The sequence below is a fragment of the Grammomys surdaster genome, unplaced genomic scaffold (assembly GCF_004785775.1).
Source record: "Grammomys surdaster isolate TR1022 unplaced genomic scaffold, NIH_TR_1.0 185, whole genome shotgun sequence".
Lineage (NCBI taxonomy): Eukaryota > Metazoa > Chordata > Mammalia > Rodentia > Muridae > Grammomys > Grammomys surdaster.
In genome coordinates, this window is record NW_021604630.1 from 16,101,840 (window position 1) to 16,125,334 (window position 23,495).

General features: G+C 37.2%; 1 protein-coding gene across 1 annotated transcript in view; it reads left to right on the plus strand.

Annotated features, from left to right (window-relative positions):
- Zdhhc2 (zinc finger DHHC-type containing 2) overlaps positions 1–22,738 on the plus strand; it is a 58,191-nt gene extending 35,453 nt beyond the window's left edge. Inside the window, exons 6-13 of the mRNA XM_028768195.1 lie at positions 188–220; positions 3,910–4,030; positions 6,097–6,229; positions 10,497–10,623; positions 10,981–11,073; positions 14,182–14,294; positions 15,989–16,061; positions 20,841–22,738. Of these exons, the coding sequence (XP_028624028.1) occupies positions 188–220; positions 3,910–4,030; positions 6,097–6,229; positions 10,497–10,623; positions 10,981–11,073; positions 14,182–14,294; positions 15,989–16,029 (661 nt within the window). The 3' untranslated portion in view covers positions 16,030–16,061; positions 20,841–22,738. The remainder of the gene's footprint in view (positions 1–187; positions 221–3,909; positions 4,031–6,096; positions 6,230–10,496; positions 10,624–10,980; positions 11,074–14,181; positions 14,295–15,988; positions 16,062–20,840) is intronic.
- The last annotated feature ends 757 nt before the right edge of the window (positions 22,739–23,495 follow it).

Consider the following 23,495-nt stretch of genomic DNA (forward strand, 5'->3'; position numbering starts at 1 on the left):
GGAGTGCACATTTTGAAGCTTTATTGTTCTCCATTATGACTTGAGTAAAGTATAATGTCTCTTTTAGATGAGAATTCTGTTCTTACTGTATTCTATTTTTAAATAAGTAATTGTGTAGTATTTTACATGCCAAACCTGTGGGAAAGATTTTATAAGGTATCGTGTTTTATTTTTTGGGTATTTTTAGATGTATTTTGAAGATGGATCATCATTGCCCATGGTGAGTATGAGCCTATAATTAAAACAAGTTTGTATCAATTACTAACTTAATATAAATTGAGCCACTTTTTACAAATCTTTTTATTAATAGGCTACCTTACTTGTCCTAGGAGGCTTAGTTTCAAGTACTTAATTAGCTTCAAAGAAACTCCATTTGGGAGAATTTCCATTAAATAATTTTTAATCTAGTGCGTTAACAACATTAAAGTTAATTTTACATGTTTTACACTCACAAAGGGTATTCTTTTAATGCACATATATAAACACAGATGCACTAAAATACTTTACAGAAATATAGATGCTCACACATTAATTCCATACCAGGATACCTCAATAGAAGTTTATAATAAACATTAACAATTTAAACTTTAAACTTTCAAGGAAACTGCATTGGAAGGTAGAAGAGCAAACAGACAAATACACAAACATAGTTAAACAAGATTTTCTACTTAGAACTCATTCTTGGTTTTGGTTTTGGGTTTTTGTTTGTTTGTTCGTTTGTTTGTTTGTCTCCTACTTCTAAGCCATAAGTGACTTTGTGGAGAGCTCTCTGAGATCTGCTAGCGAAGGTCAACTCTCCTATCCTTGTTACCGTTTTTTTTTTTCACTCCGCATACATGTTAATCATGTTAAGGTGGCCATGGCTGAACTCAAGCATTAATTGTAATTATCACACGAATTTTATTTCTCCCAAGGGTGACACACTGAAGAGATACGAATGCTCACAAGTTCCACACTAGGTGGTTTGTAGAATCTGTAGGTAATGATTTTCCTAGAAACAGGAGAAACCAGGTCTAGATTATCCATGTATATGTTTGTAAATACATACATATGTGCTGTGTGGTCTTTCTCTTAACAACAAAACAAAACCAAAAAAACCAAAACAAATGGCTACAGAATTGATAGACTGGATATGACTCATTTTTTCATTCACTATATTCTATGACTGTTTTCACACCCAGTATATGAAAATCATTTTACAGCTGTTATCTGAATACAATTTGTTTAAGGGCTCTTAGGACATTACCAGGTTAGACAGCTGCCTTTTTATTTCGGTCTTGTATCTGGTTTTGAACTTTAGAGTGCATATCAACTCTGAACATTTGAAACATTAGATAAACAGTGCCTGTTGGTTTTGTATTCAGTGATTTGCAGATCTGCTTGGGCACTTAAAATTACCCATTAGGATTTAGGAGAGCAGCCTCACACGTGTCTCTTTAACTAAATGAAAGTTTTTATAGTGTTGATCTTATTGGATTTTTCTACTAGAGGAATGATTTTTCCTTTAGCATACAATTTTAATTAATTATATTTATAATAACTTGGTGTGGTTACCTAGTAACTCCTCAAATAGAAGTAAATAATTTTAGTTTCAACATATTGAATGCCCACTGTATATTAAAGACTGTACATTCTTTTAAAAAAGTTATCTTTATATACTGATAACAGAAAGAAGTAATATTATTTGCCTTGAGGCTCAGCAGAGTTGAAGAGTGGACTCATATTATACTCTCCTTTTAGTTGTATTCAGAAAGCAATTTCTGTGAAACATCCTACAGCTATCTTTACATCAAATTAAAATGATATAACCCAAATGTGTTGTTTCTGCATAAACATCATTGTTGTCCTTCCTGGGGAATGCTGTTTACAGCTGGACTCTCTTTGGGCCAAACTGAGTCTACAATAGGTAGTTACAATGTCTAACCAAGAGCCCTCTGGAAAAAAAAAAGTATGTTGTTACTGTTCAGTATAAACACTCTTCTCTGTTTCCTCTCGAAATATGCCTTCCAGAATCATCTATGTACATAGATCAAATGGTGAAACACTTGGTTTTGATTCTTGGTTCTTGCGTGGCCAATTAGCCCAGTGATCTTAAGCATGAGTTACAGGAAGCTGAATCAGGTGTTATAAAAACCTGATCAAAATTATTTTCTCTCTATAAAAGTGTTCTTCATCATTTAATAAAAAACCTTCTATCTGCATCCCTTCGGAAAGAGGCATATCGGGTGCCAGTCACTGTAACTCAGTTCACAAGTACCCTTGCTTATACACCCCCAGCCCTCATTCAACCTCTATTTATTCTCTCTACCTCTTGAAAGCGACACTAGTAAGCCAAGGCAATATCCTGCATTCTTTGGAGAGAGATCACATTAGAGGAAGCCTGTACAGGACGGTTTCTAATATTCCTTCTTGATGTTATTGCATTTCTGCACCATAAAAAACAATCTCAGATATCTGTCTGCTTTCCCACTGGGCCCTCCAAAGCTGCAGACATAACTGTTAACAAGAAATATGCATCTGCAATTTAGCTTCTTTGTGAATTGCTTCTCCATGGACAAGACCTTTGAGTTCCAATTTATTAAACTCTGGCAGTTCCTTATGTTTTTGGGGGGCACAAAAGCAAATTTTATGAGAACATAGATTGTTTTTAAACAAACAAACAAGAAATGAAAAAAATGTTTTGTTTCATTGCCAAGGTCAACAGAGAGAGGAGGAAAGAGGGGGGAGGAAGAAGGGAAGGGGGACAGAGACGCAAAAGGAAACAAGAACACGAAGGAGAGGAAGCAGTAGGCAGACACTATGCAGTAGATTTGTCATCCAGCGACCCACAAGTTAACTCCATCATCTGAATCAGACAGTTTAGCTATGGAGCCATGCCTTGGTTTCATGGAAAGCAGAGAGAGCGGCCACACACTGAAATGTACTCGTTTTTGTCTTGTTGGTATTTATGGTTGTGATTCTACCCTCCTCCCACTCATCATATGATTCTAGAATATGGAACTTAGGATGTCTCAACTTCCATATCTAGAATCATAGGATGCAGGGCTGGATTTCAGAAATTATCTGAACACTTATTTTCCAGTAAAGAAGATGGAATTTCTAATAGGCTAATTCACATCCCCAGAGTGACATAATTATCTAATATCAAATGGGCATTCCACTCTGTCTAGCTGGCTCCCACACCTCTGGTTTTTAATTCTTTGAGTTAGTACACATTGATCAATCATTTGTTTACCACCATGATGGCATGCAATGAGGTGTATTGAAGCAACTTCAACCAAATCTGGGGGAACTTAAAAGACTTTAACTTACTTTATCATAGTACAAATAGAATCTAGAGAACCTAGTGAATTCCCCATGTCTGCTTGACTCTTTTGGCGCTGTCACAAACTCTCTTCCTTAAGGTAGGTGTGTGTTTATTTATGTAACTCATTGTGTATGAAGTGTAGTAGCTTTCACTGTGATTGATTAAAGCAATATTAAGAATCATACATTGAGAGCTGGAGAGATGGCTCAGCGGTTAAGGGTACTGCCTGCTCTTCTAGAGGTCCTGAGTTCAAGTCCCAGCACATGTGAGCCACATGATGGCTCACAATTAACTATAGTGAGATCTGGTGCCTTCTTCTGGCCTGCAGGCAGGCATGCAGGCAGAATTCCGAATATGTAATAAATAAATCATTTTTTTTAAAGAATCAGAGGAGATGGAGAAGAAGTACAGAGGGTCAGATATTAAATATCTAAGTGCAAAAGTTCCTTTTCACATGTTAGAAAATGTTACTGTTCGTTATGAATGAAATGCTAATGAGTTTTAAATGAGCATAAATCAAAAAACTATGCTATGTTTAAAGGTATTTATCCCTAGACTGGAGACATAACTCATTAAGACTATTTTTTTTGTTTTGTTGGCAGGGTGAACAATTGTGTTGGATTTTCAAATTATAAATTCTTCCTCCTTTTCTTGGCTTACTCTCTGCTGTACTGCCTTTTCATTGCTGCTACAGATTTACAGTATTTTATCAGATTTTGGACGGTAAGTCATCACTTTAGTGACTTTTCTGAGTATCAAGGTTTAGTAGTGAGTCATTTCAGACCCTGACTTTCTAGGGTTATTTGTGTACAAATACTCTGTATTTGTGTATTCAGCATCTCAAAATTTACTTACGACTCCCAACCAATGTGCTCTGAGCCTTTTCAACAGTTTCTAGACATGTACATATTTGCACAGTGCACATGCATATTCCTAGTTGAGGTTAACAAGGTATTGTTATAGCATCTGCATCTCAGCATCCTTTAAACAAGTATCTTCTCCCATGGTCTGTTTGCTTCCATGGTTTGTTGTTGGGTTTTTGTTTGGTTAGTTTTTTTTTTTTAACCTGTTGTTGATTTTGCAAGTATAAAGTGATCTTTATACATACTGATGACGTGTTATCTATTATTTCTAAATGAGACTTCTGTGTCTTATGGAGAAAATACATGCTTTATCCAGACATTAATTACAGTCGTTGAGAATTTCCATGTCAATATGTCAACACACTATATTAAATAAGGGGCATTCAGGCAAAACCCCACATCAAACAAGGTTGTGAATTGGTCAGTAGATGCCTAAACCACCATGAGAAGAGAAAACCAACCCTGTGTTTGCCCAGGATCCAGTACTCATGGCTCTCTTGTCCAAGGCGATCTTGTGCAGCCTGCCTACATTGAATAATGAGACTGGATTAGATAGTTGATAATGGATTACACATGCTTTTCTTGGTATTTAAAAATTGAAGCGTTTTCTCCTCATGTATTAGATTATCTTTTAAACTGTTATATCCTGGTAATTCCGTTAGGGTTTGGTTTTTGGTTTTTGGTTTGTTTTGTTTGTGGTGGTGGTGGTGGGTTGTGGGTTTTTTTTTTTTTTTTGCACTATATATTCTAAAACAAGACAAAACAGAATTATAAAGTATGAAACTATGCAGAAACCTTCCTGTTGAGTATGATGTGTTGGTAAGAAAGCATTCTACTCCTTGCCAGGATTGCTTTCTCACTTAATTTTCTTTTGTTTTCTTTAAATTATCTTTCTTTATGGCAAAAAATCCTGAATTTCTGGGTAATATGAGATCTAAACCAAATTTAATACTAAAGAGTTATTGAATGCCTACTTTGTGTTTAGTCCCATGGCTAAGAAACAGAAAGGCACAGGTAGGCTGGTATGTTTTTAGCAAAGATACTTCCAGTTTCCAGTTGACCCCTAATGAATGTCTACCAGACTGTTATCCCACTGCCCTCTATCCCTATGGGCAGTTTTCTTTTCAAAGCCAGAACACATCTGAACAGAAAAGACCAAAGTCTCTGTTGTTCAGAGCTTACTGTCAAAAGCTGCCAGTTGAGGTCTTATCATCTATATCAATGGCGAGTTCCACAAGGAAATGAATCACTGTGGTAATGTCAGATTGGGAGGTCGCTGGCATATTTGGTGCTTTGCTTGAAAGTCAGACCCTCAGCAATTCATTCTAGAGCCAGCTCATTGGCTTTGCAGAGCTGGCTGGTTTCAACCCCTGGCTATTAAAAGTATTCAGACAGGTGTTACTAATGTTGATCTTTTCTGTGATGTTATTGCCAGAGCTTGAAGCATTATTGTGGGGGTGTGTCCCATATTCTTTTAGTTGATGCTGTTATTTATAATAATCTGAAGTATCAATGAGACTAGGAACTAAATTATGCCAACTAATTATTTTTCTGGCATTATAATAAAAATTATTTAAACATGTATTAATATGCAGCATGCTAATAATATGTTCAGTTTCTTTTACCTTGTCTCCCAATGGTATAGTTTATACTGCCATGTTTTCCTGGAATTTGATTTGGTTATGCAAAGCAAAATAAATATTCCAACTTTAATCTTTTCTGAACAGATAGATGTTCATATACCAATAAGCCTTTAATTTAATGCAAAATAAATATTTTCTTTTCTCCTTAAAATTTAGCGTGAAGCTATGTGTTACTTTTTGTTTTTAAATTATGTTAAGAAAACAATCATATTAATTAATTAATAATTATAGGTGAATATTCATTCCATTGATAAAACATTTTGTTCTCTGCCTTTCCTTATAGAATGGTCTGCCTGATACTCAAGCCAAGTTCCATATTATGTTTTTATTCTTTGCTGCAGCTATGTTCTCTGTCAGCTTGTCCTCTCTGTTTGGGTATCATTGTTGGCTAGTCAGCAAAAATAAATCTACATTAGGTGAGTATCCAACTATAGAGAACAAAACCTTAAACACATACGTAGTCATTCACTAAAAAGTTGTCATATATCACTCATAAGTCATCAACCCTGTCTTGAAATAGTCAAAAATAAATCTTTCTTATTTGCTGTGTATTTTGTAATTCCATAGAGGCACATGTTCGTTCTTTGCATATATTGATTGACTGTGCATGGTGTGCAAAACAGTTATTTACACTGAGGGGAGGACAATGGAAGAACAACTTGTTGATGAGCACAGAGGCAAAATTCAAACATAAAAGTAATTATAAAATACAGAGTGCTTTGAAAGAAACAAACAAGCCGTGACGTATGACAGAAAGGCTGGAGATGGCACCATTTTCAATGAGTTGTCAAGGAAAACCTCATCACACTAAGAAATATTCATTTTGAAAAGTTAACCACTGAAACAGCCAGAATACTGTAGGCACAGAACAGAGTCTGTTAAGCTTTACTGTAGGCATAAATTTTTTTCAGCCTACCTTAATAAGCAATCAACCTCCCATTTAGCCCACCACCCATCAGAAGAAATGGAAGAAAGTAGGTTATTCAGACATGGAGGAAGTAGACCTGTTTAGAAATAGTTCTTTAGAGGCAAGCCCAATTTCCATTGTCAGGGATATCAGCAGTTCAGTCCAGTGGCAAATACCAAATATGAATCAGCAGCTGCAGTCCATTCCACTTGACAGTCACCACACACGAACCAGCAAGGGCAGTTCAATCCAGAAGAAACCACAAACAAGGCTTGCCAACCTACCCAAGGCCACAAAAGTGGCAAGAAGCTACAGGAACCTCATGAGAAGTTCTTTGGTGAGTTTCTCCCTATGGTGTCACCACAAGCAGAGCTCAGCAACGCAATGTAAGGCAAACCAATATGTAGGTGTTGTTACGGAAGAATAGCAGGGCAGAGCAAAGCAAACTAATGCTCAAGCTCCCATTGTCTGTGGGATCATATTTATATTCCTCCTGAACATCATGCGTCCTTTCACGTGTTTGCTTTAGCAAAACATCATCCTCCCTCCTGTGTGCCCCAGCAAAAAATCATTTGACATAACTGATTTTCTAAAGAAACCAGAAGTGTTCAGTTCACTCTACAGACAAAAGGTGATGGTTAGCGTTAATTGTTAAACAAAATCTAGAATCATCTGGGAGAGTGGCCTCTTAGCATGCCTCAGATAAGGGGGCTGAAATTGTCTCAATTACCTTACTTGAGGTGGGATGACCTACCTACTGTGGGTGACATCATTCTCTGGCTGGGATCCTGAACTATATGAATAGAGAAAGGGACTGAAGAACAGCAAGCATTCATTGTTCTCTTCAGCTGAGGGTGGATACAATGTAACTACCAGCTTCAAGCTCCTGCCAGTGCAGCTTCCTTGCCTTGATGGTCTATAGCCTAGAACCTGAGCCAAAGAGATCCTTTCTCCCTTAAGTTGCTTTCATGAAAATATTTTATCACAGCATCACAAAAAGAAACTAAGACTTAAGGCATGAAGCAGGCCTGTCTTAGTCACGGTTTCTATTCCTGCACAAAGCATCATGAACAAGAAGCAAGTTGGGAAGAAGCAAGTTTGGCTTACACTTCCACATTGCTGTTCATCACCAAAGGAAGTCAAGACTGGAACTCAAGCAGGGCAGAAACTGGGAGGCAGGAGCTGATGCTGAGGTCATGGAGGGTGCTGCTTACTGGCTTGCTTCCCGTAACTTGCTCAGCTTGCTTTCTTATAGAACCCAAAACTACAGCCCAGGGAGGGCACCACCCACAATGGGCCCTCCCCTCTTGATCACTAATTGAGAAAATGCTTTACAGCTGGATCTCATGGAGGTATTTTCTCAAGGGAGGCTCCTTTCTCTCTGATGACTCTAACTTGTGTCAAGTTCACACCACACACACACACACACACACACACACAGAGCTGGTACAAGGCCTCAGAGAGAAAGGCACACCTCCAAATGTCCATATTAAAAAATGAAGAGATATCTTAAACTGGTAACTATGTACATACCGTGAGGAGACAGTAACAGGAGAAGAGAGTGACCTCAAATCCAGCAGAGGAAAGGAGACAGTGAAGATGGGAGATAATAGAAAAGGAAGTTATAAAAAAGAAATGAAGCCAATAACTTATTTTTAATATAACTAATTTGATGAGGCTTAGCTATGGGGAAAAAAAGTAAAAGAGGTATTACCAAATTTAGAGGTGAGGGTAGCAGTATAACCAACTTCACAGGCATGAAAGGATGTTGAGAGGATTGTGGGAAATCCTGCTCGTTGTGATGGAGAATGACCAGAAACAAAGCACCACCCTGACTGAGAGATATCAAGGCTAGGAAGGCAAGACCTTGTCTAATAAAGAAGTTTTGTTAAGCATGAACATCCAGGATCAACAAAGACTTAAGATCTCATAGTAGCATGTGTCTTAGTATATGACTTTGCTGGTTAGATTCTGTCTCCAAAGTGATGGGCAAAATCTTTATGCTTCTAAACACATTCATATCCTAAAGTTAAGATTCTAGAATCTGGGTGGAGATGGGTTTTGAGTCTCGTGGTCCTCCATAGCTAACTTATGATAATGTATCTGAATAGGTTTTACTACCAAATTATTTATCTGTTGCTTCACAAAGTTAGTCAGCCTATTTAAGGCCCAGGGACCAAAAGAAATAAGCAAAAATCACCCAATTAATGGTCCCAAGATGGGAGGAAGTAGGGTTGACAACCATGGAGAGGTTGAAAGCCAATTCTTGTACCAGCTCTCATCTTTCTCTCTCTGTCTTTTCTCAGGGCCTTCTCTGACCTTTTTCATGCTCTCTTTAACCTTCCCTGTCTTGTCTATGTAAAGGCAACATTATTCTTTAAGGACTGTACACAGTCAAGAGCTGTACACAGTCTTTTCTATTGTAAAAGAGTAAATCAAGTCCAATAAAGTCCTTTGAAATTTTTGGAGGTCTCTTCAGACAGCAAAACGAGGGATTTCTTCAGATTAGTGATGTCAATCTCTAGCTGGTTGATGTTCTTGTCAATGGCCCGTTGAAGGTCTGAGTAATATAAGTTCAGAGGCCAGCATCTGGATTAGAACTTCTAACAGCAGACACCATGGGTGATTCGTTTTTACCTGGGAAGGAAAAAGGAAATAGGTAGCCTTGGCGGATAATACCAACTTAGATAAGGACAAGTGAATCATAGGCAGAGTCATATCGACCTGTTCCCTGAACCTTGACCCAACCAATACCCTGTTCTGGAAGATATCTGTATTCCCCCTGAACACCCACACTGCGGTGTCATCCCCTTCCCCATGTCCTGCCTTTTTGTGTTTATAACCCCTATGTGAATAAGTAAAAATTATGATTTGATTTAAAAAAAATAAAAATATATTTAAAAAAAGATTCTAGAATCTGCTTTGCAGGGTTACTGGAGAGGCAATGTGGCATTGTGACAAGAACACTGATGGCCTCACAGAAGTCCCACATCTGCATTTGTGATGTGACCGTGGGCAATTCTAATGTCTTTTTGGACCACAGCTTTGATACACAGAGTGGACATAACCATATATGTCCATTTGGGGTTTGAATTTTTTGTTTGGAAAACCTGGCTATAAAGTAGATTTTTGGGTCAACTAAAAATAACTATGATGAGATAAAAATTTCAATGAAGTTTGATAAATGGAGGTTTTTTCACTTGAAGAGGTTATCAAGTATATTTAAAATATACTCACATTTTGTTAAAAATATAGATTCAAATATTACTATATTATTTAGCCTGTCCACCCATTTATAGTCAGAAGACCTATGAGATAGGCTAGCAGGGTAGGTCAATGGTAAAAAAAAAAACACACTTGCCACAAAGGCCGATAATCTGAATTTAAGCCCCATATTTCATATAAAAGTGAAAGGGGGCACCCTCTGCACAGAGTTGTTTTCTGACCTCTAAATGCACATGCAATAATAATATAACAAAAATATGAATGATGTGAATTTTAATTTATTTGTTCATTTGTATTTTCTAATTTTCTTTGGTGTGCTTGTACTCTTATAATAGTGAAAAATTAAAGCAGACCTACTCGTTTCTTAATATTTTAAACCAGAATAGACAACCTCTGTTTCAGGGTTATGTACAGTATATGAGTATTCCTAGGAGACTACCCACCAGTTGTTGGAGTACACACACACACACACACACACACAGTTGTTCAGTATTAGGGATTGCTAGTATATATATTCTGAATTCATAGTATTACTTCTCCGTTTCTTTTAGAGGCATTCCGAAATCCAGTATTTAGACACGGAACAGATAAGAATGGATTCAGCTTGGGGTTCAGTAAAAACATGCGACAAGTTTTTGGTGATGAGAAGAAGTATTGGCTGTTACCAATATTTTCAAGGTACTTTGTTCTGAAAGGTTTTTTTTTAATTTAAATTAATTAAAGTAAACCAACAAAAAGAGTTAAATCTGTTGTTTTTCTTCACAGTTGTATCTAGGGCAGTGTTCCTCAACCCATGGGTCGCAACCCCTTTGCAGGTGGAATGACCTTTTTATGGAGGGTGACTTTCAGATATCCTGAATATGAGATATTTATATTACGATTCATAACAGTAGCAAAACTACAGTTAGGAAGTGGCAGCAACATTATTATATGGTTGGAGAGGTCACCACAACATAAGGAACTGTATTAAAGGGTCACAGCATTAAGAAGGTTGAACATTTTTCTTTCTCTCTCTCTCTCTCTCTTTAATTACAGTCAGGGTGATGGCTGTTCCTTTCCGACTTGCCTTGTTAACCAGGATCCTGAACAACCTGCCACTCCTGCGGGACTAAATTCAACAGTGAAAAAGTAATGCTACTTTTTTTTCTGTTTTATTTTCAAGTGATGTATTTTATTCCGTTGTATCTTTTGGTTCTGTGCTCCTTTGAGAAAACTATGTTAAAAGTGAAGGAAATTTTACTATAATTGGTTCCACTTGTAATGATGGAGGGAGACAGTGCTATAGGAGACAGGATACATAGTTTCAATTACATTCATACAATTCTGTTCATAGTGGCGGGAATAAGAAAATAGTTGTTAAATCTCTAAACATTTTAATTGAAGAAACTATATTATGATTTTTGGTTATGAGCTTAGCATTTAATGGCTCAGCCATCTTTCCAGCTCAAAATACGTTATGACATTTGAAAGGTAGTATTGAAACAAAATAATGTAATTCAAAAGCTATTCTCCTCTGCTCCTGTATGAAGTCAAGATAGCACATTCCTTTCTCACTCTCTGTGTCTTTCCTCTGTGGTAGTGTTCGTAAAGGTGAAATTCCTTCAGTTGGATCTTTGGAGATCAAAAGGACTCCTAAACATCCATTTGATAGTTCAGGGACCTCTAAATCCTATCTGAATTCACATATGTGCCTGCAAACGTGTGTGCATGTGTGCATGCATGCCTGTGTGCCCAGATGCCGCATGTGTGCATGTTTTATGTTTTCCAAAAAGAAAGGGAAAGGGGTATAAATGTTTACTGTGTGGAGACTTTTGCTCCAGCTTTAAGATTGTTTGGATTGTAGTCTATCAAGAATTTGGGGATAGTAACATGAAGATTGAAGTTTAATTCTGACTTTTCACTAATTGAAGAAAGAGGAAAAGTAAAAAAAAAAAAAACTTCAAGTTGTTGTATAGGAATTTTCTTCTTTTAAAAGAAACATGACTGTATCCTTTTCTTTCTCTCTCTCTCTTTCTTTCCTTCTTTCTTTCTTTCTTTCTTTCTTTCTTTCTTTCTTTCTTTCTTTCTTTCTTTCTTTCTTTCTTTCTTTCTTTGAGACAGGGTTTCTCTGTGTAGTCCTAGCTGTTCTGGAACTCACTCTGTAGACCTGGCTGGCCTCGAACTCAGAAATCCACCTGCCTCTGCCTTCCAAGTGCTGGGATTACAGGCGTGCGCCACCACCGCCCGACCCTTCTTTTCTTTTAGAAGGATACATACATCTTACTGTGAAATTTTTAAGAGATTATTTATTTTATTTGTGTACTAAGTGTTTTGCCTGCATGTATGTTTGTGCACCACACACTTGCCTGGTACCACAAAGTCACAAAAGGGATTCAGATGTCCCAGAATTGGAGTTATAGAAGTTTGTGGGAGCCACCATGTATATGCTGTGAACTGAACACAGGTCCCCTGCAAAAGTAGAAAGTGCTCTTAACTGCTGAGCCATCTCTCCTGACCCTATATAGGAATTTCTAGCAATTTGAAATATTAACTTTTATATATTTATGAGTAACAACGTACTCTGATTTTTAAATGAAAGTCAGTAACAAAAGCATAATCATGATATATCATTTATAAAACATTAGAGTTCATTTATAAAACTTCAGAGTTTGTCTTCATTGCTATAATTTAGTTGTACTGGGCCACTTACCCTGTGAATATTTTATATTGATTACAATGCTTTTTCCTATGGATTCTAGAGTGTTCCCAGAATAATCTTCAAGGCTGTGATTTTGGCAAACATTCCAAAATCACATTAAAGTTTTAAAAGACTTAAAACGTGGGGGCTGGAGAGATGGCTCAGTGGTTAAGAGCATTAGCTGTAATTCCAGAGGTCCTGAGTTCAATTCCAAGCACACACAGGTGGCTCACAACCATCTGTAATGGAATCTGATTCCCTCTTCTCGTGAGCATGAAAAAAAAAAAAAAAAAAAGAATCAATCCTAGGACCTTGCAACCCTGCATATATACAATGGACCCAAGTTCTACCACTGAACTGAATTTCTGGTCTTTGATTTTCAAGCAGTCTCTAGTAGGCCAGCCTAGTCTTGAGCTTACTAAACAGTCCGAGCTGGCCTTAAATTTCCCCTTATTTGTTCAAATTCAGCCTCAACATTTATATGAAAGGCAAGAAATGTCTGTTGAGTACACATCACTTCAAGTTCACTTAGCAGGGTAATGCTATCAGAAGTAAGCTTTTCCCCTAGCCTATAGTACAGGGGTTCTCAACCTGTGGGTCATGACCGATTTGAGGCTCGCATACCAGATATTCTTATATCATATGTTTATATTATGATTCATAACAGTAGTAAAATTACAGTTATGAAGTAGCAAAAAAAATAATTTTATGGTTAGGAGTCACCACAACACGAGAAACTGTATTAAAGGGCAGCAGCATTAGGAAGGTTGAGAGCTACTGCTGCGGGACTTTGAAGATGAAGGAAATGCTGCCTTCTAAAACCTACACATTCTTAACTTTCAAAAACCACTTAAGAGGGGGTCAATTATATTAATGTAATCTACTGTTCAATTTTGCAAAACTTTGAAAACATATCCTAAATAATTTATTAGAGCTCAGTTTTTTTTTTCCATCGATGTATAGGAAAACCCATTAACATTTAACTGCGTACAATTTTCAAGCCAAAGCACATAAAGTATGACCCAAAAAGTGACCGATGCCTTTGAATGTGAAACACGTCAGAACAGCTTTTTCACTAATGGGTAGAATTTGACCTGTACACATCTCAACCTTGTAAGACAAATGCTATAGACACTGAGTCCATATCCGTGGCCCTCAATCTTATTTCAAAACCATTATTGTGAGAAGCCACTATCGCTTGGCATAAATAAAACTTTAAAAATGACCATCAAATAAATGCCATTGCATGCTAACTAGATTCCCTTGCATGCTAAAGAGAATTTAGTGTTCTCTGACCCTTAGAACATTTTCTGTATTCAAAATGGACATTTCTCAGAGTTGGGGACTGTCACTTTAGCATAACCTGGAATGCAAGAAGACAAAACCGAGTGGTTCTCTCATGGAGAACCTGGTTTTATGCCTTTGACTTATAGTCCTTGGTTATCATGGATCCTTCCTGAGACCATCTTGCATTGCGAGAAGTTTGCATTTCATTCTTTTGAGAAATATTCAACAGTGCTGTTAAGAGTTAACTTGGGCTTCTGATTATTTTTTGTCAGTCCTGACAACCATCAGTTTCCTGCAAAGCCGTTGAGAGAGTCCCAGAGCCACCTCCTTACGGATTCTCAGACCTGGACAGAGAGCAGCTCAAACCCTGGAAAAGGCAAAGCTGGTGAGGGCACACTTGTCTTTCTTTTGATAGCCTGTTTTTAAAAGATAAATGGAGAGGAAAAAGTCTGTTGCACAGTTTCATATTTCATAGTTGAGTGAGACTCCCAGCAAGCGCTTAGAATCCATCTTTACTGTGGCGTGTTAAAAGGGTAAGTGATTCACAATACAAAGTATTCCAAGTGAAAGAACACAATCAATTCAGAAATTTGACAAATGTCTTCAGGAGTGGATCTTAAATTCTGCACTTTTATCTTTTATCTTAAGAACTCCATCTAGTTTCAGACTATCTAAAGTGATTATGTTATCACCTTAACTTCAGCTGCTTTTGGCTTCTTTGCCTCTCACTCCCTGTTCCCCGTTCCCCTCCTTGCTGGTGATTTTTACTTATGTTTTATTACTTTATTGTCTATTAACAAAAAGCAAGCAAGTGAGGTTTTGAACTCAGAAATGATTACCAATCTTGGTCTTTTAATGATATTTAGACTTTGTTTCTTTATCTTTACAGTATCAGTGTTTGTAAGGGTTAAATGCAATAATGTTGTTATAATGCAGGTAGGTAGATGTTTGTTTGTGTGTGTGTGTGTGTGTGTGTGTGTGAGAGAGAGAGAGAGAGAGATTAGGTTCTTGTTACCTAGAAGAGTTCCAGATATTTTTTTTAATCATTCATATTTAAACCTTTACTTGTTTTTAATTTACTCCCTTTCATTTTCAAAATTTATATGCTGGTTCATTATACTTTAAGTACTGAGTGATTTATTTGGAATCTCTTTGGTATTTCGTGAATTTGAACAAAACAGATAGTCCTGAGTAAAAATTTTAGATACTGTTTAGCATCTGACCAGCCACATTGCCCAAAAATTGTCCTTAGCAAATCTTGTTTTTTTTTTTTTTTTTCAAAGTACATTTGCCTCATGATTTGGTCTCTCTTACTTTCAGAAATAGTAGTTCTCTTTGCAGGCTATGGGAAGGATGAGACATTACCTACACAGTAATTGATGGTACTTATTTGGCTTCTGAACACTAGTTTCCATAGAAACAAAGGAGTGATGCAGGGGCAGTTGTCAGGGAGGCTCACAAGTCTTTCTTCCAGGAAGGATATATACTTCATCTTATAGTACACATTAACATACTGCTGATTTCTTGTTTTTTAAGGTGCTATTAATTACTTGGCAGTTAGGCTGATTTTTATGGTTTTTTGATTGCTATGTCGAGAAGCTAAAGGGTGAGGTAACGGAGCTGAGAAAAACTTGAGAAGGCTGGAAGGGCAAAGACTACTTTCATTCAGTGAGAGAGAAGAGGTGGGGAAGTCAAGTGGATGCGGTGCCTGCTCCCTACACCTTTCCTGTGGTCCCCTGTCTCCTTAGCTTGAGCCCTGTCCCCTCTCACTGCCCCTGTTTTAGGTGTGTGTGTGTGTGTGTGTGTGTGTGTGACAGAGAGAAAGAGGCAGAGACAGACAGACAGACAGACAGACAGACAGACAGACAGACAGACAGAGAGGTAGAAAGAGAGAGGCAGAGAGAGGACTGATTTAACTAATACTGTGTAATATGTCGATGTCTAACATGTTTCTATCAATCAAAAATGAACACAATATACAAAACTTTTTGTTATTACTCTAGAGGACCTTTATAGATATATTTTGCCATTTGCCATTTGTTCAAAGCAGTCAAAATACCTTAATTTATGTTTTTTAAGGTATGAGCAATCCTGCATTAACTATGGAGAATGAGACTTAACTCTACAATCAAAATAAAACCACTCTTGTAAAGTAAGATGTTTTGACTTTATTGTTACACTTACTTTTTAACAGCTTCCTAGTTTCATAGTGTTAATAGTTTTCATGAACATTACTTATTTTGAATACTCGGAAGGTATCTTACTTGACCTATGGGATTCCATGAATCACATTGAACATAGATATGGACCTAACTTCAATATTAGCCAGCATAAATACTAACTTGACACGCTATAGAAGTAAGTTGGGAAAAAAGTGATGGGGATGGATCTTAAAACAAGCACTGTCTTATATTTTATAGGATCATAGAATTCACTTTCTCTCTCATTAAGAGTTACTGTCATCATATCTTTCACACCTATTAGCAGATTCTTACTATTAGATGATTAATATAGAAGCTTGTCAGCACGAGCTTCGTCATCCCCATTTTGGGTCACTCATTGTAGAAACTCATTATAGGTCATCCTTAATAGCTGTTCCTGATCATTTTCTTTAAATTATAATAAAAAGTAAACTTGTGTTTTCCAGTATGTTTCCTCAAATCCTATTGTGTTTATAAGCCTGTAGTTAGCACAAAGGTATAATAAAGAGTGTCTTTGAAAATAAACACCTGTGCATCTACTAGAAAATCCAACTCTCTCCCTATATATGGAATATTAGAATAGATACAATGGATCCATATATGGTATGCATGCCGATAATCCTGGCACTCAGAAAGAAAGAAGATTACTGCAAGGTCATGGCCAGACAAGTCTGCATAAGGAGTTCCAGGCCAGCCAAGGCTACATGGAAAGATCCTATCCTTAAAGCAAGCAAACAAAGAATAGACACAATATAGCCAAGTTAAACATTAATCATTATAAACATAGCTTTCTATTTTAAAAATTGTTTTCCAAGATCCTCAGTTTTAAGGGAGACACGGGATTGCTGTCCAAAATAAAATAATTTGTATCAACATGAATATTGAATTTTTTTAAATTTGCTGTTTTTGGTTTTGATGAATAACTATGTAAGTAAGGGCAAAATACAGAAATTCATTGAATCCCAGGAGCAGGTAGAGCTTTGTGAAGTCAAGGCCAGCCTGTGCTAAATAATGAGTTCCAAGTCTTTAGTTCAGGGCTGCATGAGAAGACTCTGTCTCAAGGGTCGGGAAGATACAAATTAAATTATAAGCTCCTAGTTTAGTAGTGTTTTGGCTTTGGGAAGCCATGGGTCACCTCTGAATACATGATAGTACGATAGATCAGACTACTCATAGCTATGGTTAGGGAGGTGAAATTGAAATATTCTAAATTGTACTAAATTCCAAGTAGGTGTTACTAAATTTCTAGAGAGGATCCTAAGAGTAGACCTATGAGTGCAAAAATATGAACTACCAGTTAATACTGCAAATGAAATATTTTATAGGGCTGGAGAGATGGCTCATCAGTTAAGAGCGTTGATTCCTCTTCCAGCAAGCACATGGTGGCTCACAACTATCTGTAATGGGATCTGATGCCCTTTTCTGGAGGATCTGAAGACAGCTACAGTGTACTCAGATACACAAAATAAATAAATCTTAAAAAAATAATTTATAGAACATAGTTGTGCAAGACATAGAGTCCACCAGATTTGTTTTCTGTATTTTAAACCATTAGTTATAATTACTATCATGTAAGAGGTCATTTTTAGTACAGAATTTTCTCTATAATAGTTCACTTGTTTAAATGACAACTCTCTGTTTAAGTCTTCTTTGCATTCTAATATTCTGACACTGACCAGTGTTATGTTTGTTAATAACCAAGCCCAACACATTTCACAGAGACAGCAACTGCAGGATCTCAATAAATATTTGATAGAGAAGTAATCAAGCAATTAAAATTAAAAACCCACAGAAGCTTGATTTTATTACATTTGAACATATAATGTTGGTATTTGTATCCAAATGGCAACAAAATCAACTGCATACACCTTTAGAAAAAAAAAGACAAAAATAAAACAAACAAAAAAATCCACCAAGTAATTTTTTTACATGTTTCTAATTTAAGTAACAACCATCTCCAGAAAAGTTTTTAGATTAAATTTCTCTTAAGATAATAATAGGAACTGTTGGGTATCCATCCAGCCCCAGCCCCAGCCCCAGCCAGCCCCAGCCCCAGCCCCAGCCCCAGCCCCAGCCCCAGCCCCAGCCCCAGCCCCAGCCCCAGCCCCAGCCCCAGCCCCAGTTCTTTGAGGAAGGCAGCCAAGCAATGGGGTATGGAATCAACAGCAAGGCCAAAGTTTATTTATCTTTGGCAAGTCTTCCACCTATAATTCTTTGTTATTCTAAGTCCAAAAGCCATTGGCTTCTGGTAGTTAACTCCTGCTGCTGAGGAGCAGGGGATAAAGAAGAGGAATTAGCCCATTCAGGCTCTTTGTTCTTTAACTCCGGAGCCCCTAGCTGATCAGTGAGACGCTCGCTCAGAGTTTCAACTCTTCATGAGCCAGATAAAAAGGAAAAGAAAGTCATGCAGGCAAAAAGAAAATCTTTTGCACATGCAACTGCACACAGACAGACAGACAGACAGACACACACACACACACACACACACACACACACACACACTCTGATCAGGCTCCAACCACCTGTCTCATCAACTCCACAAGAGTTCACTCACTCATTTGGGATGAGAAAGAAGCCCCAACCTTTACTGCTCAAAGAAGAAACTTCTACTGTTTTATTGCTGAAAGAAAGAAAAAGCCCTTCCCTTATTGTCATTCTTAGTTCTTAGTTCACTTTCTTGAGAGAATTGATTTCATGGTCTTTCAAGCTTCTTCATATTCCATAAGTTCATAGCAAGCTTTAAGACACTAATTCAAGTCATAAATTGAGAAGGAGTTACAGCAGAAATGTTTACATGTGTTTCCATTAAGACTAGTTCCTGACTAAATATTCATTATCTGTTACTAGCTCCGTAAGTTCATTATAAGTTTAAAACAGTAATTCTTATGTCATAAGTTAGCTTGATTTTACCAAGAAACAAAATCATCTGCCTTGTGTCTCATTCACTTTATAGTTTTGTATAGGTAAACAAATCAATACTTTATTTTTTTGTCTTTGCACTTACAATAAATTGTCTATTCCCTTTAGTTACCAGATCGTAGGCTCACAGCTCACAGCTAACTTAGAAGGAATGTTTTCCCTGATCGTAAATTTGTTCTAAGGCTGCTTTCTTATCCTAATACAATTAGCCAATGAAACATGAAGATTTATAAAGCTCTATTTGCAGCTTTTCAGAGGGCTGGAAATTACTTGTATAAATTTAGGAATTCTATAAAATCATTACTAGGAATTGTGAAATCATCAATATGTCTACACAACATTGCTACATATTATGTCTTTGTTGATCTGCAGAAAATCTACCCAATATGGTGGGCTCATGCTCAGGAATCACTAGGCTATGTAATAGTGACAGGAAAGGCATATTAGCAGCAAGATGCAATCCTGGGACAAAATCTCTGAAGGCCCTGCAATTCAGAGTTTACCCACCGCAGCTATGCAATGCGGTGTGCCATCTCCAGAAAACTTATTTGCTTGCCTTTAGCCTTTCCTAGATGACACCTGACAAGGGACTGTTTGGTTTTGTTTGTTTGTTTGTTTGTTTTGAGCCAGGTCACATTTGGCTGTCTCAGAACTCATTGTATAGACCAGTATAGTCTCAAACTTGTAGAGATCTGCCTGCCTCTACCCGCCACTGCCTTAGCTGTGGTGGCATTAAAGGCATTCAGAACCATGCCTGGTGATACCACACTTTAAGAAAATAATTTTTTTGGTACCATGTCTCACATTTGCAAGTCATAAAATACACACATTTATGGACTTGTGTCTGGGGTGGGGGCGGGTGTCTAGAGAGAAAACTCAGTGGTTTAGAACACTGGCTGTTCTTCCAGGGGACCTGGGTCCAATTGGCATATGGCAGCTCACAAATGTCTGTAACTCTAGTTTCAGGAGATCTGACACTCTCATACACCAATGCAAAGCACCAATGCACATAAAATAAAATAGTAAAAAAAAAATCATGGAACTGTGTCTAATGTTGATGGACGTAATACAGATTGTCAAATGGTATCTTCTATTCTTGTCTTTTTGCACTACATTAGTAAATGTTCTGAAGCTTTGGGAGAGATGCTGAGGATGGATTGCCAGGGCCTTGTACATTCTAAATAAGCACTACTGTCCCATGACATACCATACTGTTCCATGCCATGCCATACCACGCCATACTATGCCATACCATACCATACGATACCATACCATAGTCCCAAGCCTAATTTGTGGCCATTTTTACAGACTTCTTTCTCATTTCAGTATAATTTACGAATACTTATATTTTTCCTGAAATGCATTGTGATGCTAAAAACATTAACTTTAGTATACCCTCCTTATTATAGAACAAAACATGTAAAAGTACTGTGATATTATGTGTATTAATATCCTTAAATGTACCTTAACTCTTCGGACATTTCTAACCTCCAAACGGCCTCAGAGAGATGAACAAAGAACTTATCTCGTGGAACTAGTTAGTCATGCAGAAACTTGTTCGTTGCCCTAGACCTACCAAGTCAGAATCTACAGTGACAGTGTATTTAGTAAGAGCATCTCTTATGTGTGTACATTAGATCCAGAGGTCTAGGGTGGAAGGCATCCTAGGTAGGTTCAAGAAGGCATCCACCAAGCCTTGCATCACGGGAAACAGGGGGTGTGTGATAATGCCAAAAACAGTGAATATGTTGCTTAGTTTAACATACAAATGTTTAACATAAAAGTCTCATTGGCTTTTGCTTGCTTTTAAGGTCCCCGTGCTGTGGAGGAATGGAGCAAGCTTCCTATTGGAGGCACCATTGGCCAGTTGTCCCTCTATCCCTTTGGCTGAATATACAAATTTTGTCTTCAGTGATAGGGATCAAACACAGCAGTATGAAGAATTTCAAGTAACCACCAAAATGACGCTTAACACAGAACACTGTTTATTCTAATATATAAACTTCTGTAACTAATACAAATTGCTATTAACCTTTAAGAGTCATTAAAAGGGAACTATTTTCTGCCAAAAACTGAGAATAAGTTTATGGGCCAATTTTCATTCAGATATTTGGGTTGTACAACTTATCACATAATCCCATTATTCATTTGATATTCCGTTTTAGAACACTGAGGTGAATCTTAAGATTTAAAAAATTTCAAGTCATGTTATCGTGCTAAGTTGTATTTGGAAGCAGGTAAGAAATCACCCTTCCTCAGGTTTTTTTTTTTTCTGACGTGAAACTAGCTGAAGACGAGAGAGCTGCATTAACTATGAATTTATTACAGAGGCCATGTAGCATACAGCGGAAGGTCCATCCATTTGTGGAAGGCTGTGATTCTAGTTCTAGCCTTTGTCTCCCACTGGAAAATTGGAGTACGAACACTGAACCTGGAGTTCACTATTCAGAATTAACAAAATGTTTTGACAAAGGACTTACATCGGAAATCTATTTTCATGCCTTTCCATTCGAAATCAGAAGAAATATGTGCTAATTCGTATGAAGATTGCCTGGCAACATTCTTTTGTTGGTTTGGATGTTATCAAATCTGTTTTTTAACTACTTGCTCGATGTTATTGTGAAATGACTGGGTTTCTAAGCATTTCCGATGGATCAGTGGATCATTCCTCCTCCACGTACACCTGTATCGCCTCTCTGTCTTTTCATCAAAACTATAATTGTCAATATATATTTTTCCTCAAATGGCTATCAAGATTAAATTATGCAAATCATTTAAAAATGTGGAGGTTTAGTTTACCGTGAACTAAACAGTGTGCTGTTTAGAAATGTAGTTTAAGGTAAACTAAAATAACGTGTTTGTTGATGCCAAAACGTTTGGCTTCAGTAAGTATACTCAGAAGCTCTTGTGCCTTGTATGCACTACTTACAAAAAGGAAAACATCTCATTTAAAACAAGTCTGGGAAGTAAGTTTTTTAAATTAACCATTAGAATAGTAAGCTGTGCAGTTCCTTTGGTACTAATTTTGAGTATTTCAAGTAGGTTAGCTTTTTAAAAAATAAATAAATAAATTGACGTCAGCAAGAATTCACTACAAACCGAAAGACCTGGAGAGAATAGAATAATGAAAGATTCTTGCAATTACTCATCCTTACTAAAGCATTTTTGAGTTTTAAGAGTGTTTAGGAAGAACTGACGTCAGCAAAGTTCATTGTGTGATCCACGTGGGTGCAGTTCTGTGGGCGAGGGTGAGGGTTGCTTTCGCCCGCATATCTCAAGCTAGAGCGTTTGATATGACAATCTACTTCAAAAGACTCAGAGGATGAAGTATGCTTTCCCCTTTGTCTTTAAGCATGTTTTGGTCATTTGTCATTACCAGAAGTGCCAGACCGGAGCTCATTGCTCCTGCTAGAAGTCTTTTGGGCAGCAGCCTGTGGTGAATTTGGAGATCTATGGAACAGATTTTCTGAGAGCACAGTGCTCCCTTACCCATTTTCCAGGACAGGAGTCTATTAGGTATGTCCTTTTATCAAAGTGGTAGCTGGTGGGGATGGGGGAGGGTTTGCATTTTACCCTGCTAGAATACTGTTACTTCTGCTCTCATTAGGTTGTTTATGTATTTATTTTAAATACCTAAGCCCATACACCTTAGAGTCAAAAATGGAAAAAATTTAAAAAATAAATTTTTTTCGGTATGTTGTAATGGTTACTTCTGTTTCCATCCAGTTATTTAACCTTTGAAGTTTGTTGGTCATTTCGTGGGATGAGTGGGATGACTGCATATCTCATCAGAAGTACACTGACTGCCATCTTGCCTGAGTGGACAAGCATCGTCAAATAAACACATCTGCATTCTGTACAGCACCTCAAACACTTCCCTTTCAAAGACGTAATGGCCTAAATAAGATATGTACAGACACACACTCCAAAAGTCCTGATTTATGTTTAAAACGATCATTTCCATTTTCCTTAAGAGCTCTTTCCGAATAGGCAACAGGATTTAACAAATTGTTCATTTAAAAATATTGAACAAAGGTTTCAGTTAATTTTTTTTGAAATTTAAAGAAAAGATGTATTGAAGATCTGCAAAACAACTCCTACAAGATTGACTTTTCCATAAAACTGTAGCTACACGATGCATTGTGTCCATCATGTTAAAACGTGCATTAGACGCAAACACAAAAACCATGGAAACAAGCCACCATTCTCTAACATTTGAGCAAAGATAAAATGCCTTGCATAAGATAAGAACAACATGGATGACTTGCAAAGGATGGGCTCTTTAAGCACTATTTAAAAAAAAAAGAGCACAGATGGATGAGTGGTCAGTTACATACACTGACGTGAGCCTTTGGCGCTAGGAATCAGAACATTTTGTCATAGAGCATTAACATATATTATAAAAGTGCATAGTGTCAAAGGAACTGAACCACCAGCATTCAAAAGCAACTTTGTCAACTAGGCAA